Source organism: Myotis lucifugus, unplaced genomic scaffold (assembly GCF_000147115.1).
Source record: "Myotis lucifugus unplaced genomic scaffold, Myoluc2.0 scaffold_324, whole genome shotgun sequence".
In the NCBI taxonomy this organism is placed as follows: Eukaryota; Metazoa; Chordata; class Mammalia; order Chiroptera; family Vespertilionidae; genus Myotis; species Myotis lucifugus.
This window is the reverse complement of record NW_005871372.1, coordinates 482,121-499,610: the sequence shown is the minus strand read 5'-3', so window position 1 is coordinate 499,610 and position 17,490 is coordinate 482,121. Positions and strand designations below refer to the sequence as shown.

The 17,490-nt window shown below is 48.3% G+C and overlaps 1 protein-coding gene across 1 annotated transcript in view; it reads right to left on the bottom strand.

The window, feature by feature from the left end:
• Positions 1 to 17,490, bottom strand: part of XYLT1 (xylosyltransferase 1) — a 127,113-nt gene that overhangs the window by 69,291 nt on the left and 40,332 nt on the right. The window contains exon 3 of the mRNA XM_023764237.1: positions 719 to 891. Within this exon, the coding sequence (XP_023620005.1) occupies positions 719 to 891 (173 nt within the window). The remainder of the gene's footprint in view (positions 1 to 718; positions 892 to 17,490) is intronic.

The window sequence follows — 17,490 nt, the reverse complement described above, 5'->3', positions numbered from 1 at the left end:
TTTAAATGCAGATTACCTGGCCCCATCCTCTGACCTACGGTTCACTAGGAGCCTAGGGCTCTGCATTTATATACAGACGGAGGCATGTGGTCTGAGGATAGCGAGCTGTGAAATACAGCTGTATCGAAGCCTGAGGAGTGTTGTGAGGAGTGGAATGTCTCCATCACCCTCTCACAGGCCTGCTAGAAGCAGATCCTTTGCCTCTTGAGTAAGGACATAATCATGTCACGTTCCAGGCTAAGAGAAAACCCCTGGGACAAGAGAGTTCAAGGGTCAGCAAGCCTGCTGCGGGGTTTTATCAATAAAGTTTTATTGGGACACAGCCACACACATTCATCATTCGTTTATGTATTGTTTATGGCTGCTTTCACACAATGGCAGAGCTGAGTAGCTGCGACAGAGAGGGTATGACCTTCAAGCCTAAAATCTTTATATATGGCCCTTCATAGGGAAAGTGTGCCCACTCCTGGGATAGCTCCCCTCACAGAGCGGCAGGCAGTGTACTGGGCAGTGGGACAGTGAGGAAAAGAGGGAAGAAAACCAGTATTTATAGAGACTGTCTCTCTCTCTCTCTCTCTCACACACACACACACACACACACACACACACACACACACACACTTTAGGAGAGCCTTCCCTGAAAGGGAGGCTGGCTTGAAGAGGGGCAGAGGGACCCACAGAGAAAGGCCAGCAGGAGGCGCCTGGATGGGGGGCTCACCTTGTCCACGTGGATGTAGTAGAAGTGGTCTTTGTGGTAGATGGCCTTGAACATGCGCTGCAGCTGCCGGGAGGCCCGGCCGTGCACCACCAGGACGAAAGCGATCCGGACCGGGTTGGCCAGCATATACTCCACGGAGTCCTCGTCCCACTGGACGTTCTTGTTGGCTTTGCCTGCGGAAAACCCGAAAGATCACAGAGGTGGGTGAGGGTCAGCAGTTCCTGTTGGGGGCAGGTTCTCTGATGCTTCATCTTGGGGACTGTTGGAGGGGCACCGTAGTCACATTGGGCCCTGAAACCTGATTCAGCATAACCAAGCATGTTCTGGACCCTTATGCTCTCCTGGTGCAACAGGAGTGGGGGACCTTGAGGTGCTTAAGTCACAATTTCCATCCCCAAGAAGCTTTAAAGAGCTGATGGAGACACAGGTACACATATTAAACTATCGAACAGGAGGAGATAAGAGGCATAAGAGGTGCATCTCTGAACCACTGAGGAGGAGAAGTTAACTCTGAGCTAGAAAACGTAAGATACCTGTGCTGCTTTTGCCCATTCAAGTCTATTCTCCTGTTTCCTCCTAAAAGCATCCATTCAAAAAAATGGTGGTGAGAACAGATAACAGGAGATCTACCCTCTTATCACAATTTTAAGAGCTCTGTATAGTCTTGTTGATTGCAAGCACGATGCTGTACAGAAGATCTTTAGAACTTATTCCTCTTGCAAAGCAAAAAGTCTCATCCGGTATTTTGAGAGGCCTCACCCCCCTCCTCCATTCTCAGTCCAAGTGGATGGGGAGGACCTCCCTCCATTATCAAGGTCAGGGGCGTTCACAGAGCTTTGGCCTGGCCAGTTTAAACATTGCATCTCCCTGGCCATAGTCTGTATGATGCAGAGGTGAGCATGTGACCCAACCAAGCTAATTAGCTCCAAACACAGAATTCTACACTTTAGTTGAGACAACTAGATAAGAGATGTTCATTTTTGGGTGTACACACAACTGGGAGATTCTAAGAGCGCTTTTGTCCCCACATGGAGGTTGCCTGAGAGAGACCAACACAGAAGCAGCACTGCCGAGGGAGGGAGAGGGCTAGAGCCTAAGGACCCGCTGGAGCTCCTAGATCAGCCCCGCGGGAGATCAGCCACCGTCAGTCATATCCTAGTTTTCTTTGCAAGCCTGGATCCTACACCAGACCCACCTGGGTAAATGGTTCCAGATATATATATATTTTTTATCCCAGAAGCAGCTCAAAGAGGCTGTTTCCTCCTCCTTTCCTCTGCAAACACACCAGGGGCAAGGGTGCAGGGAGAAACACTGGCTCAGTTCATTACAATTCCAGCTAGAGTTCTCCCGGCTCTCTTCGGCCTGATTTCCTTTGAGTCTAACCTGATTTCTTGTGGGTTCGAGGTTAATGGGACCAGAACATTGTCAGGGTATTAGCTGCATGTGTCCCAGAATGTCAACTGGGAACGCTGAGAACTGGGAGTGTGTAGCCTGGAGGTCAGGAGACTGGGGGCCTGTTCCTGTCGCTGGAAAGCTGAATGGCTGCCAAATGAACAAGGCACCTTCTACCTTGTTCCAGGGGACAGGAAGAGATGGACATGGCTAATGTCCAAGTCGCATGGCCCAGCCTCCACACCTACATGATCTGCCTCCTGCAGGCCTGGTGCCTTGACTGGCCGGTCCTACTACTTACCTCACCTCCGGGCCCCTTTCTATCTTTACTTGAGGTGTCTGCCTCAGCACCTTTTCATGGGCTATTCTTGCTACTGGAACACCCTTCCCTTAGATCTTTATTTATTTATTTTATTTCATTTTTTTAAAGGGGAGAATGATGATTTTTATTTTAATTTTAATATATTTTATTGATTTTTTTTTACAGAGAGGAAGGGAGAGGGATAGAGAGTTAGAAACATCGAAGAGAGAGAAACATCGATCAGCTGCCTCCTGCACACTCCCTACTGGGGATGTGCCTGCAACCAAGGTATATGCCCTTGACCGGAATCGAACCTGGGACCCTTGAGTGCGCAGGCTGACCCTCTATCCACTGAGCCGAACCGGTTAGGGCTCCCGTAGATCTTTACATGGCTGCACCTTCCTGTCCTCAGTTCACCGATCAATAAAGGGCCACCTCACCCCGCCCCCAGCCACATTACTCTCTTTCACTGCTCCCTATTTCAATTTTCTGCATAGCATTTAGCACTGTCTGAAATTGTTTATTCATTTACTTGTTTATTATTTAAATATTCCACTAGAACATGAACTCCAAGAGATGAGGGACTATTTAGTCTTGTTTGTCATTAAATATACAACACTATAGCACACCATGTTCTTGGTGGAAAAAAGAAGTTACAGGAGGGTACATTTGGTTCAGTGCCATAGTAATAGCAATAGAGTTTACTGAGCACCGATCAGCCCTGGTCATTCGTTATTTCATGTAATCCTCATAACAACCCTGCAAGATGATATTATTTCCATTTTGCAAATGTGGAAACCACCGCTTAGAGAGGCCAAGGGATTTATTTGTTCAAGGTCACACTGCTTTAATTAGTTCAGCTGAGATTCAAACCCAGGTCTGTTTTCAAAGCCTATGCCCTTACCCACTAATATACACTACATTACCATACCCAGAATTTGGGAAAGTTTAAAATTCTGCTTGTTAGTTAATGAAAATACCTTTGAGTTACTGCAGGTAAATAGGCATTTGAGGACTATCAGAGGCACTGCAGGGAGGATTGCTGTATCGTGTGAAAAGCTGACTCTAGTCATCATTACGGACACACGTTTTCATCCATCCATCCATCCATCCATCCATCCATCCATCCACCAACCCATCCATCCAGTCACCTATCCATCCATCCAAATCTAACCAATCACCCAGAAACCATTCAACAACCCATCTAGCAAAGCATTCAACAGCTTATTATAAAAAAATGCCAACCATCTATTCATCCATCCATCCAACCACCCATCACCTTTAAAACCAATCATCCATCCAACCATCCATCCATCCATCCACCCACTCATCCAGCATGCTCAAAGCAAATCATCCGTGAATCTACTCTTCAACCATCTAACTATCATCTCGTTGATCCATGCCATTTTAACTTAGCCTATACCACATGCCAAGGTCTGTACTAGGTACTAGAAAAAGAAACTTTTCTTGGGGGGAGGGGAATCCTTGCTTTTGAGGAGCTCTCAGCCAACTTGGGAAAACAGAAGACAATGCTCAATTGTTTTATGATAGAAGTGTGTTCAGGCTGCTCTTAGAGGGAAGAAGTGAACAGTCTGTCTGCAGGGACAGAGGAGACCTCAGAGAGTTTAGTCCAAAGCTTCGGAGCCCATTTCTTCACACTCTCCGGATGAGTCCTAAGGTCTCATGATCCTGAGGATAATTATCCCTGTGGCTCTGGTTGAAGACAGAATGGGCAGCAACCGGGTGGGGGGGGGGTGTCCTCACCACCCTCTAATCTTCTCTCCAAGGCAATCACAAGATGCAGGGCTTTTGTGGTGATCATTGGGGGGAGGGGGGTTGAGGGGGAAAGTCTGCCTGGAGGGATCATGTGCCTTTCCAGCGGTTCTCAACCTGTGGGTCGCGACCCCTTTGGCGGTCGAATGACCCTTTCACAGGGGCCGCCTAAGACCATCCTGCATATGAGATATTTACATTACGATTCATAACAGTAGCAACATTACAGTTATGAAGTAGCAACAAAAATAATTTTATGGTTGGGTCACAACATGAGGAACTGTATTTAAAGGGCTAGAAGGTTGAGAACCACTGCTTTAAACACTCATACAACAATCCATCCATCCATCCATCCATCCAATCAACCATGAAGTATCCTTAAAACCTCCCACCTGCCAGCCCTGGACAAGGCCTGGAGAACAAAGACATGTAGAACACGAGCCTGCTTTCACAGATGTATTATGAATGGATTAAGGAATGTGAGAATCCAAAGTGAAAAGATAACCTATGAGAAAAGCTTATATTCTCTCCCCAAGACCGCAGCCCAAAGGCCGTGTACTGGCCTTGGCCACACTGAGCGTGACCTCTCCTTGCCTCCCTTGGGGACTCTTTATCAAACCAAGGGAGGGACACTTAAAAGCAACAGCTACTTGTGCCACTTTTTTCCACCTGGATTTCACTGGGTGATTTTTCAAAGGTCTCACCATGGTCCACGACACTGTATTTCATAGAAAGTGCACTCTGTAGGGGCTCCTGCTGGACTCAGATGACACTGCTCATCCCTGCCCCAAGGTCTCTGGGTAACAATGAATCTGGAGTTCTTAGCAACTGAGACTCCTAGGGCCTCTGGGATCAGCCTGTGTTCTCTCCAACTACGATGTCTCTTGCCATGACTAGTTTTTTCTTATTTCAGAGAGAGGAAGGGAGAGGGAGAGAGGGATAGAAACATCAGTGATGAGAGAGAATCATTGATCAGCAGCCTCCTGCATGCCCCACACTGGAATCGAGCCTGCAACCCGGGTATGTGCCCTGACCAGGAATTGATCCATGACTTCCTGGTTAATGGGTTGATGCTCAACCACTGAGCCACACTGGCTAGACTCTTGCCATGCTTGTTGAGTGAGCGAATGAACGAGTGGGTAGATGAATACATCCTGGGGAAGAGGGCTGCTCTGGTCCAGAGGGGCTGACCTCGCCTGTGGGCCTGCTGTGCTCCAGCCTGTGCCAGAGGCTCTGCGTCAGTTGCTACTTGGCTTTGGATGGAAGGCACTGCCATGTTCTCAGGCTCAGAGAGGTTGGAGCTTTTGTTCCGGTCACACAGTGAGCGAGGCCAGAGGTGGGAGTGAAAGCTGGGAGTGGCTGAGCCCAGCACTGGCCTTGCTACCTCCAGCCTACCCTCTCCTGAAGCAAAGAGCAGGGAGATGGGAGGACCGGTGTGAAGATTCCGTGCTGGTCTTTAGAGGAACTTGCATGTTGATGTTGAGGGGAGCCTTTTGTACTGTCTCTTTAGGGTTTTAGAATGTGGGGGAGGTGCACAGATGGACAGACACAGACAAGGATGCTTCCCTCTGGAGGGGGAGGGAGCCCTGGGAAATCCAACACTCCCACTCAGCCACCTCCATTTAAATACAGTCCCCGTGGACCAGACGGCTGGCCTGGGGAGCAGCAAAGACAAGGGGGAATAACACCCAGAGTTCTTCTGGAGGAGAGCTATTTTGGGGATTAGGGTAGGTGGGAAGGAGCAAAAATATCCACTATCTCCTTTCTGGAGACACACACACAGAGGGACAGATGGAAATGAGAGAGAGAGAGAGAGAGAGAGAGAGAGAGAGAGAGAGAGAGAGAGAGAGAGAGACAGACCAAGAAACAGAGGAAATAAGACAGATTGATAGAAAAAGAGAGATGATGGATGGATAGAGAGGTGATAGCAGATGAGCAGAAATAGAGAAAGGCCACACACACATTGAGAACAAACCAGAGAGACCTGAGGACAGAAAGCCCTCCCCCTTACTCCCACATATGGAGAGAGAAACATATAGAGACCTAAACAGAAACCCTGAGAAAGGAAGACATATGCAGGTATAAATAGAGACAAACATATAATCAGACACACACACAGAGACAGGAAGAGGCAGAGGGGCAGCCACACTGAGAAAGCTGGATCTATCCAACCTCAAAACATTGCAGCTGTCCTTAAAAGCAAAGGCACACCAGAGTCCCAGGATCTCAGAATTAAACAATGTCCCCAGGCCTAAGCCTGCCTGCCCTGCCCTGTCTGTTCTGTCCTTTACACACCTGCCCCTACCCTCTCACCTGGCCAGCTCCTGTCCTCTCAAGAGGCCAGGGATGGAGGAAGAAGTCAGGGCTCAGAGAGGTGAAGCAACTTGCCCAGGGACCCACCAAACGTGGCGGGACATCCTCAGTTTGGCTCCAGAACTCTAACTTCAATCGCTCCCATACTAGCACACAGTAGGACCTCCACACAGTTTACTGAATAAACAAGGGAGTGAAGGAGTGAGTTTTCTGCCCCACCTTGCAGCAGGGTGTGGGCGGGGTGCCATTTAAGGGGCTGAGGCTCCCACATGGCTCCCTTCGCCAGTTGCCAATAACCAGCTTCCTATTTTTGCTCCACATCCCTGGCTCCTGTAACGACCTTTCCGGCAAGCTGCTCTGACACAGGGGAGCTGGAAGCGACAATAAACCACACCGCAGCCGTGGGCCTCCCCCACACCCTGGCCACCATTTCCGGGACTGTGGCCCTGAAAAGCACGAGGCCTCCTACACGAGGAGTGAGATCGGCAATGGGTTGTGGCAAGATTCCAGCAAGGCGGAAGCCGGGGAAATGGACTCTCGTCCTGCTGGAGGCAGCAGGAGCTGGCACATTGTCAGAGGCGAGGTGGCAACAAGTACCACAATTTTAAATATGCATTCCCCTTGACCCAGTAACTCCACCCCTAAGAATCTAAGAGAAGGGAAGGAGAAGGCATATAAGGAAGTCTCTATGTACAAGACATCATTTTGTTCATCTATTCATTCATTCTGTGTCTTTGTCATATCATAGCAAACACAACAGAGTCCTTTCCCGAACGCTGCTTAGTCTAGTGGGGTAGAAAGCCAATACAAAAGTAAGCAAACAGAGAATACGATTGCAGTTAGTGAAAAAGGCGATGGAGAGAAAGAAACTTAGCATGTAAAGGGATGGGTTCATTTGGTGACGGTGGCCAATGGAGGGTGATGTGAAGTGGAGACACTTGAGCAAGCTCTGAATGAAGTGAGGGCATGAGTCATGTAATTATTAGGGCTGGCGGAGGATTCGGGGAACCTGGCATAGCAAGTACAAAGGTCCTGGGGCTTTGACCTCAATAGTACTTATAATGGTCCCAAAGAGGAATCAACCAAAAGCTCTTATTAATACTTATTGATACAGAACTTGTCTATAACATAGCAAGCAAAAGAGAAGTCCTAAAATGTAATCCGTAACAATTTAAAAGACATGCTCCCAAATTTTAACAGAGGTTCATATAGTGGCAGGACAGTTTTTGTGTCTTCTTTATACTTTTCCTCATTATCTGCATTTTGTAAAATGGATTACTTTTATAATGAGACATAACCATAAAGGTGATGCTTATCGGCAATTCTAATACCAGCTGCTTATTGAGAGCCTACCATGTGCTAAGTAATTTCTGTGCGTGATTGTTTTTGCTTCTATCCAAACCTCTATGAGAAAAGAATTATCATCACCCCATTATGTTAGGGAAGATCTGAAGCTCAGAGAAGTCCCAGCGAGGAGGAGGCTGGGAATGGAGTGAGCCTGTGACGTCGGAGCCCTGTCAATGCCACTGTCAGTGCTGAATGCGACTGTCCCCGTTTCAAAAGGAGAAAACTCTGTCCCTGGGAGAAGCGTGTCAGTTGACTTCCAGCTGCAGGACAAAAAGCAATGACGTGTGGTCAGAGCTATGCGCGCTGTTACAGACTGAAACCCAAACGCTGCCCAGCTCCTAAAAAAACTATGAATTAAAAAATATAATCAGGTTCCTGTGGCTCAAAACAGAAAATAAGTGGAAGAATCGGAGTGATTAGAGGCAGCAGGAGACGCTGACTTCAGATAAATGCGAAAAGCCAGGCTTGTGGGGGAGAGTTTATTTCTGCGAGGGCCAAGGATAGGGAGTCACGGAGAGCTGCGCCAGCGACCAGCTGTGCCACGTTAGGCCTGTGACCCAAGCTCTGTATTCCGCAGCAGTCCTGGGTCCAGCAGGAACCATGTAATTCTTGGGCTCCGAAGTAGTGGTGAAGATGAAGGAGCTTTGCAAGGGTGACTGTGAAGCTGGCAACAGCGGTGCCTATGACACTTTGTAGGAACATGATCCAGGAGGAGAAAGCGGGGTGCAAGGGTTAAGATCATGGCCTCTGGTTAGGCAGATCTGTGTCAGCTTGGGTAGGTTACACAAGCTCTCCAAGCCTCAGTGTTATTATCTGTAAAATCAGTATTATATCATCACAGAATCTGCCTCACACAGACATTTATTCCCTGTAAATGTCATTGCATTTTGGGTCCAGTACTGAGCACAGCACGGCCTGCAGTAAATGCTCAATAATCAAGATCTATCTATCTATCTATCTATCTATCATCTTCAACATCATCATCATCATCATCATCATCGTGAGAGTCATCATTTCTATTTGGCTGTTCATCCTCAGTGATTAGGTCAGGTTTGATTGAAGAACTGAGTCCAGCTACGGGGTTCCACCCCTCGGCTGCCCCAGCTCCCAGGGCCTGCACAGGCTGGGGCTGCCACTTCCAATAAACCCCCACACCGGAATATCCCTCAGACCACAATTAATAACTCATGGGAAGAGAAGGAGCGGCTTGACTGGAATAGTTATTCCACCACCAAAGCCCTTGGTTCTATTTATACTCCAAAGGGCCTCTTGCGGCTGTGGGGAGGGGAGCTTTCTGACCTGGCTCCAGATGAGAGGGCTGGTTGGGTCTTAGGAAGGGAGAGAAGTGGAAACAATATTGTGTGCAAATGGGGCTCGGGTAAGAAGCCCGAGCTGGTGCCACCAGCTCACTGCCCGCAGGGAACACACTGAGCTGGGATTCCAGACGGGTGCCCCGCTCTGGCTTTCCACTGTGGGGACTTTGGAAAGATACTAGGATCGTCGGTTCTTCATCTATAAAGTGGATGATCATGTAGTAATTCTAGTTTTATTTTTTTTTAATTTAATACATTTTTTATTGATTTCAGAAAGGGAGAGGGAGAGAGAGAGAGAGAAACACCAATGATGAGAGAGAATCATTGATCAGCTGCCTCCTACACGCCCCACACTGGGGATAGAGCCTGCAACCTAGGCATGTGCCCTGACCGGGAATGGAACCGTGACCTCCTGGTTCACAGGTCAACACTCAACCACCGAGCCATGCCAGTGGGGCTAGTTTTATTTTTTTTATTTTTAATTTTTTTTTCAAATATATTTTATTGATTTTTTTACAGAGAGGAGGGGAGAGGTATAGAGAGTTAGAAACATCGATGAGAGAGAAACATTGATCAGCTGCCTCTTGCACACCCCCCACTGGGGATGCGCCCGCAACCAAGGTACATGCCCTTGACCGGAATCGAATCTAAGACCCCTCAGTCCACAGGCCGACGCTCTATCCCCTGAGCCAAACCGGTTAGGGCAGGGCTAGTTTTATTTTTAAGGAGCCTCCATACCGATCTCATAGTGGCTGCACCATGTTGATCACTGAGGACAGGGTGCTGAGTGAAATAAACCAGAATGACAAATAATGCATGAATCCACTCAGATGAGAGATCTGAAATGGCGAAAGTAATAGAATCAGAGTGGGATGGTGGTTGCCAGGGGATGAGGGGTAGAGGAAGTGAGGAACTGTGATTACCGGGTGTAAAGTGTCAGGCAAGCAAGACTACGAAGATGGAGGGATCTGCTGCATAGCATCGCCTGAGCCAGCCACACTGAGCACTCAGACTGTGTACAGAGGGTGGATCTCAGGTTAAGTGTCCTAACCAAAGTGCAATGACATTTACAAGGAATAGCGAGAGACGAACCATTCATCCCTGACCTCAGTGGGCTGTGTGGTGAGTCCTGATTGTGAAGGAAACACAGTTTCACATGGGTGGCAGGCACGGTGCAGGGGAGAGGGATTCGTGTCAGGTTCCAGGTTCTCTGTCAGACTTGACTGGAGGTGCCTTTTTCCCATGGGGAAATTTCTTTTTTTGTTGTTTTGTTAATCCTCACCCGAGGATATATATTTTATATATTAGCACATTGTATGCGGGAAACGTATTTATACGTTTTACGTTGACTGCAAGTAGTAGAGCCACCTGTTAGCGCGCAATAAAAACTACCCGCAAACAATGTGTTAGAAGCCTGTTGCACGAAGATTTGTGCAATAGGCCTTCCTTCCCCTGGCTGCTGGCACCGTGTTTTCCTCCGGCACCCAGGACCCAGGCCTTTGGTCCAGCCGCAGCAGAGAAGCCAAGCCTCTTCAGTCTTCAGTCTTCACTCCGGCCGGAGCCTTCAGTCTTCGCTCGGTGCCTGCATATGCAAATTAACCGCCATCTTTGTTGGGTTAATTTGCATACACATCCTGATTGGCTGGTGGGCGTAGCAGAGTGACACCAATTTGCATGTTTCTCTTTTATTAGTGTAGATATATATACTTTCCCTATTGATTTTTTAAGGAAGAGAGGAAGAGAGAGAGAAAGAGAGAGGGAGAGAAACATTGATTTGACAAAGACACATCGATTGGTTGCCTCCTGCACGCACCTCGACCAAGTTGGGGATTGAACTTACAACCCAGGTATGTGCCCTTGACGGGGAATCGAACCCTCAACCCTTCAGTCCATGGGCTAATGCTCTAACCACTGAACAACGTGGGCCAGGGCCCCACTGGGAAATTTCAAGGCAGATTTTTGGTGATTAGAACTTGGGAGATCCCAGTGCCCAGAAAGAAGTCCCTACTCTCCGCGGGTTCATCAAAGGTGGCATAGTATGGCGGGACAGCACAAAAGGTCACAAGTCTGGGTTCAATCCCTGCTCCTGCTGTGAACCAGCCGTGGGACCCTGGGCGAGTCATTTCCTTCCTTGCATACTCTTATAGAGCAATGATGATGTCTAAGGCCAGCCGAGCACTTATTATGCCCTAAGCCAGTGATGGCGAACTTTTTGAGCTCGGCGTGTCAGCATTTTGAAAAACCCTAACTTAACTCTGGTGCCGTGTCACATATAGAAATTTTTTGATATATGCAACCATAGTAAAACAAAGACTTATATTTTTGATATTTATTTTATATATTTAAATGCCATTTAACAAAGAAAAATCAACCAAAAAAATGAGTTTGTGTGTCACCTCTGACACGCGTGTCATAGGTTCGCCATCACTGCCCTAAGCACTATGCATGCAAGGTTTCATTATTTCATTTTCCTAAGTTCTCAGGTGGCAGGTACCATGATGATAAATCCCATCTCACCGTGGCTGGGAGGTGCTGAGTAACTATGAATACCTGCTCTCTCTATAGCGGGCCCGACAGAGATAAACACTTCAGTCAGCTGGACTCTAAGACCCATGTTTTGTCTTATGAGATGAAGGAGTTGAAATTTCCAGTCTGAGATTCTAACGTGACCAAGGAGTTAGCAGCGCTGCACTGAAAACTGTCCTCCCTTTGAGAGAGGGCTGTTTTTCTTCCTTCCCTCCCTGCCTTCCTTCCTTTCTTTTATTCAGCTTTATTGAGGCATCCTATATAATAAAAGCCTAATATGCAAGTTGTCCCCTCGACCAGGGGGCAGGGCCAGCCAGCCAACTGCCTGCAGCCCCTCCCCCCGGCCAGCCCTTGCCGGGCAGGCGGCAGCAGCAGGTGGCTGGGGGAAGGGAGGCCCCGACCAGCATCTGGCAGCCACTAGGAACCCCACCCGTGCACGAATTTCGTGCACTGGGACTCTAGTGATTGACATAAAATCGGAAGATATTTGTTGTGGTGATTTGACAGCTGTGTACATTGTAAAAGGATTCCCCCATTCATCTAATTCATTAGCACATCCAACACCTCTCATATCTACCTTTTTTTGGGGTGGGGGGTTCGGTGAGAACATTTAAGTTCTACACTCTCAGCAAATTTCAATTATACAACACCATGTCATCAACTATAGTCACCATGTTTTACATTAGATCCTCAGACCTTATTCATCTTATAGCTGAGAGTTTGTACTCTTTTACTGACCTCTCCCTATTCCCCCCCCCCCCCCGACCCTGGCAACCACTTTTCTACCCTCTGTTTTATGAGCCTGACTTTCTTTCTTTTTAAATCCCATATATAAGTGAAAACTATGCAGTTTTGTCTTTCCCTGACTTATCTCTCATAGCATAGTGCCCCCAGGCCCAGCCATGTTGTCACGAGTGGCAGGATGTCCTTCCTCAGGGCTGAATATACTCCCCTGCTTGTATGAACCACATCAGGCTGCGTCCCTTGATGTCTGCGGTTCCCCACGAGCCAAGGTTTTATCTCTCCCAGGAAGCCATCCTGGCCCCCAGCCTGGCACAGAGCTGAGCTCAGAGGACAGGCCTCAGTGAGTGAATGATTTCTCACTGACAGATTAAGTCAGAGAGCTTGGTCCAAGTTCAGGCCCTGGAGGCTGAGCGGAAGATTCAGGCCCCAGCTGTTTAACTTGATGGTCTCCACTCAACCAACGAACCAGATGGGGGGCTGGGTCCCACTTTTCCTTGAGGCCTCGGGGGCAGCTTGAGGACCCCGCTCAGAAGCACCCACCCTCCCCGGGAGGAGCCTGGCGGGTGCCCAGCCGTCCTCCAGCATCAGGGCTGCTGCTAACTCAGGGCCTTCCCGTCACCTCCAGCCCAACTTAATGAGAAGTGAGAAGATGATCAAGTAGAGATGGTGGAGTTGGGAGAGGAAGCGATGAGAGCACACAGTTCCAAGGACAGAGCTGGCCAGGCCGCCACCCTCTGGGTCTCAGGGGAAACGACTACCTTTGGTGAAGACCTCCCTGACCCCCTTCCCCATTCCTTCTTGTGGTCCTGCCCCTTCATCCCCCATGGGCCTTCCAAGCATCCTGCACTTCTTTTTGTAAAAAATGCTGGTCAAATACACAGACCAAAAAATGTACCCTCTTCTCTATTTTCAAGTGTACAGTTCCATAATGTTAAGTAAATTCACATGCTCTGCAACCATCCACCACCATCCATTTCCAGAATGTTTTCATCTGGAAGCATTAAACAGCACCTTCCCATTCTCCCTCCTCCCAGCCCCTGGCAACTACCACTGTACCTCCTATCTCTATGAACCTGGCCACTCTAGAGACCTCAAAGAAGTGGGATCGTGTAATATTTGTTCTTTTGTGACTGGTTTCTTTCTCAGCACAATGCTTTCAGGGCTCATCCATGTTGCAGTAGGTGGCAGGATTTCCTTTCATTTTAAGGCTAAATAATATTCCCCTGTATGTCCACCCTACCTTTCCTCTGCCCATTCATCTGTTGGTGGATAGCGGGTTGCTTCCACTTTTTGGCTCTTGCGAAGAATGCTGCTATGAACATGTGTGCAAATATCTCCTTGAGGCCCTGCTTTCAAATCTTTGGGGTGTGGACCCAGAAGTGGAATTGCTGGATCCTAACTATGTTTCATTTAATAATTCATCTTGAGAAACCCATCCTACACTTCTTAACTCAGCCATTCCATGTGGGGGCTCAGCCTGGGTCTGCATCCTGGACCTACTTTTGGCTCACAGGTCACTTGGCTAATCTGTGCCTCAGTTTCCTCATGTAAAAGAGAGCTATTCTCCGAGGGATGCTGTAAGGACCAAAAGCTATAACTTAGTCAACATATGGCGATTCAGCTCCACAGAGTGGAGGAGTCAGTTATTGAGCCGACGCGGTGTGACTCTGAGCCTCACTCACTGCACTGCAACCTGTTCACTGTTCCCACGGCTGAGGAGGGTGGCCCTGACCTTGAGAATTCCAGAGCTGGGGTGCACACACATGATGTCGGAGCTCCCCAGTGGAAGGTTCCTGTGGCCCACAGACAGCAACTGGCATTGAGTCAGAGTGGGACAACGATTCCCTTTTCAGCTCTCATCCAGTCCTTGTGGCTCAGCCCACCCAGCAAGTCTCCAATCAGTGCACACAAACATGTCCTCAATAGTGCTTGCTCACTGGACTTCTTTTTCCAACAGAGATCTGCCCACAAAACTGGCACCTTTGGCAGGCAACAGGAGAACCCGCCAGCAGTGAACACCGCTGTTTTGATTTCGCTGATTCATTCGCATAGTTGCTGTCTCTTTAGGGCAAGTGACAGGAAGATTTCCACATACGGTAGTATTGCGGAATTACTTTAAAAATAAAACTGACTTAAGTAAAAATGCAAGTGAGTAGATTACAATGAAAACGTGAGAATAATAGGGCAGGTGGAATGCGGATATTGCAAAATCGTGAAGATGGGAGAAGTGCAAGGGCAGCTCGGAGAATATTAATTAGACGCCACAAGCTTGCTTCCCAACTGGGATGTGCTGAGTCTGTTAAACAAACGAGGGCAGGTGAAGGCCAGGTTCAGAGGGATGCCTACGCAGCCCCGTATGCCTTGGGAGAACTCGTGGGTACAATGTCTGCTTTCCTGATTTCGGGGGTCTTTGCTGCAGAGTGTTTTGTTGGGAATTTTCTGGGGTAGGCTCTGGGGGGCCTGCTGGAGAGAGAGCTCGAGCTAGGGTTCTACTGAGAAAAACTGCTTTTCATTTTTCACTCCAATTTGTCCATCACATAACATTTAAGATGTTCTTCCACAGGCTCTTTACCTCTCATATCAACACTATACAAGGAAGTTACCTCCATTTCAGAGTAAATGTTCCAGGCTCAGAGAGGGAAAGGAACTTACCCAAGGTCACAGAGTCAGGAGGAGTGGAAGAGATTAGGGTACAAACAGACCTCATTTAAATGCCATGCTCCATGAGGAGACCTCCCTGTCTCCACTCAGGCTCCTGCTGCCACGCTCACTTCTAGCCAAAGCATCACATTCCCCAAGTGGCTTCTAAACCACTGTCTACTCCAGATGGGGGTTTTCAATCTCAGCACCATCGCTGTCTGGGGCCAGATAATTCTTTGTTGTGGGAAGTGAGGGCTGCCTTGCACACTGTAGGAGGTTTAGTCGCATCCCTGGCCCCTACCCTCAACACCCTCCCCGAAATATCTGCATTCACTGACAAACAGGCCCTGGGAAGAGGGGCAAAACCACTCTGAGTTGAGAAGCACTGCTCTAGAACAGGAGTTCTCAAAATGTGGTCTCTGACCGGCAACATGAGTCACACCCATGTCAGACATGCAAATTTCAGTTCCTCACCAGACCTTCTCAATCAGAAACGTTGGGGCTGGGGGATGGGCACTCTGTGGTTTAACAAGCCCTCCAGTGATTCTGATGCTAGCTAATATTTGAATACTGCTGGCCTAGGCCAGTAATTCTTAACCCTAGCTGCACATCAGAATCACCTGAGCATCTTTAAAAAACAAAAAACAAACAAACAAACAAAAAACCCCCCACAAGCCCGGATGGTGTGGTTCAGTGGTTGAGCATCGGCCCATGAACCAAAGGGGTCACCAGTTCGATTCCCAGTCAGGGCACAGGCCAGGTTGCAGGCTCAATTCCCAGCAGGAGGTGGCCAATAGATGTTTCTTTCTCATCGATGTTTCTATCTCTCTCTCCCTCTCCCTTCCTCTCTCTAAAAATCAATAAAAATATATTAAACAAAACCATGCCTTGGCTCCACCCCAAGAAATTCTAATTTAATTATTTGGGTGGGTGCCGGTCTTGGCAATTTTTTAAAGCTCCCCAAGCGATCCAGTGTGCAGTCAGGGCTGAGAACCACATTCTGGATGCCTTCTTTTCTTTCCAGCCACCACTTTAAAAAATGCATCTCTCAAGGTGGAGTTTTACCCAAATCCATCTCTGGGTGCCGCGTTAAGTCCTCACCGCCTCCTGCTCTGCCAGAGACCGAAGGCTAGCTCACTGGTTATTTTTCTCCCACTCTTGAGAAAATGTCTCCCTCCACCCCCGACCAAGCACTCAGGAAATTTTCCTGCTCACTGATTTTTCTCCCCTCATTCAAGTCTGGAGTTATTAAACCACAGCCCATGGCTGAAGCGTCTTATTGATTTTATTGTCGAAAGCCCTGGGATATTCTAATGATGTACTGCTCAATAAATGGAAACTGGTGGGATAGATATTGATGGCGTATGGTACATCTCGCCGCAATTCACTGGGTCCCAGTCACTTTGCCTGTTACACATCATCTGTGGAAATGCTGTGCTTTGGCCTGCAAGCTCTTGTCCTCCTGCTGCCGTTACCTTTCCCGGGCATCAAGGGCGAAAGCGCTACTTCTGTGTGCCAGGCCCCGGGTGAGGGTTTTCAAACGGACATTGTGTCACTTAGTTCTTACAGCTGACCTTTGAGGGAGCTATGGTGATCATTCCCATTTTACAGACAAGGAAGTTAAGACGCAGATCTGACCAGCAAATACACCCCAGAACTGGGATTCAAATCTTCCTTCCTCATAAATTAACCCCCACTGTGGTATGAATTTCTGTGTCTCTCCCCACATTCATATGTTGAAAACCTAATTCCCAAGGCAATGCTATTAGGAGGTGGGACCTCTGGGAGGTGATTAGGTCATGAGGATGGAGCCCTCATGAATGGAATTAGTGCCCTTACAAAAGAGGCCTCAGAGCGCTCCCTTCCTCTTCCGTCAAGCAGGATACAGGGAGAAGGTACCAGCAGATCCAGTGTCTGGTGAGGGCCTGCTTCCTGGTTCCGATGAGGTCCAGCAGACACTGATATGCTGGTGCCTTGCTCTTGGACTTCCAGCCTCCAGAACTGAGAGAACTGAATTTCTGTTCTTTATAAGCTACCCAGTCTGTGGCATTTTGTCATAGCAGCCTGGACAAACCGAGACAACCCCTAAGCTAACCCGTGCAGGGGAGCAACAGCTCCTATTGTACCTGAGCAACCTTTCCAATGCTTTCAGTACAGATTAATATTGCACACATTTCTCCCCTGGCAGACGGCCACCTTGTGTTTCTCTCGCGGCGTTTCTCTTCAGGGACTACTGGCACTTGGGGAGAGAAAATTCCTCATTGGGTGGGGCTGTCCCATGCATTCAGGACATTTAATATCTCTAGTCCCCAAAATAGGCCTTTCCCCTGCCGGAAGCCAATTCCAGCATGTCAGCAAGGGCTGACTCATCTGGAGTGGCTGAAGGGCATTTCCCCAAATCTGAAAAGATGCTTTAAATTGAT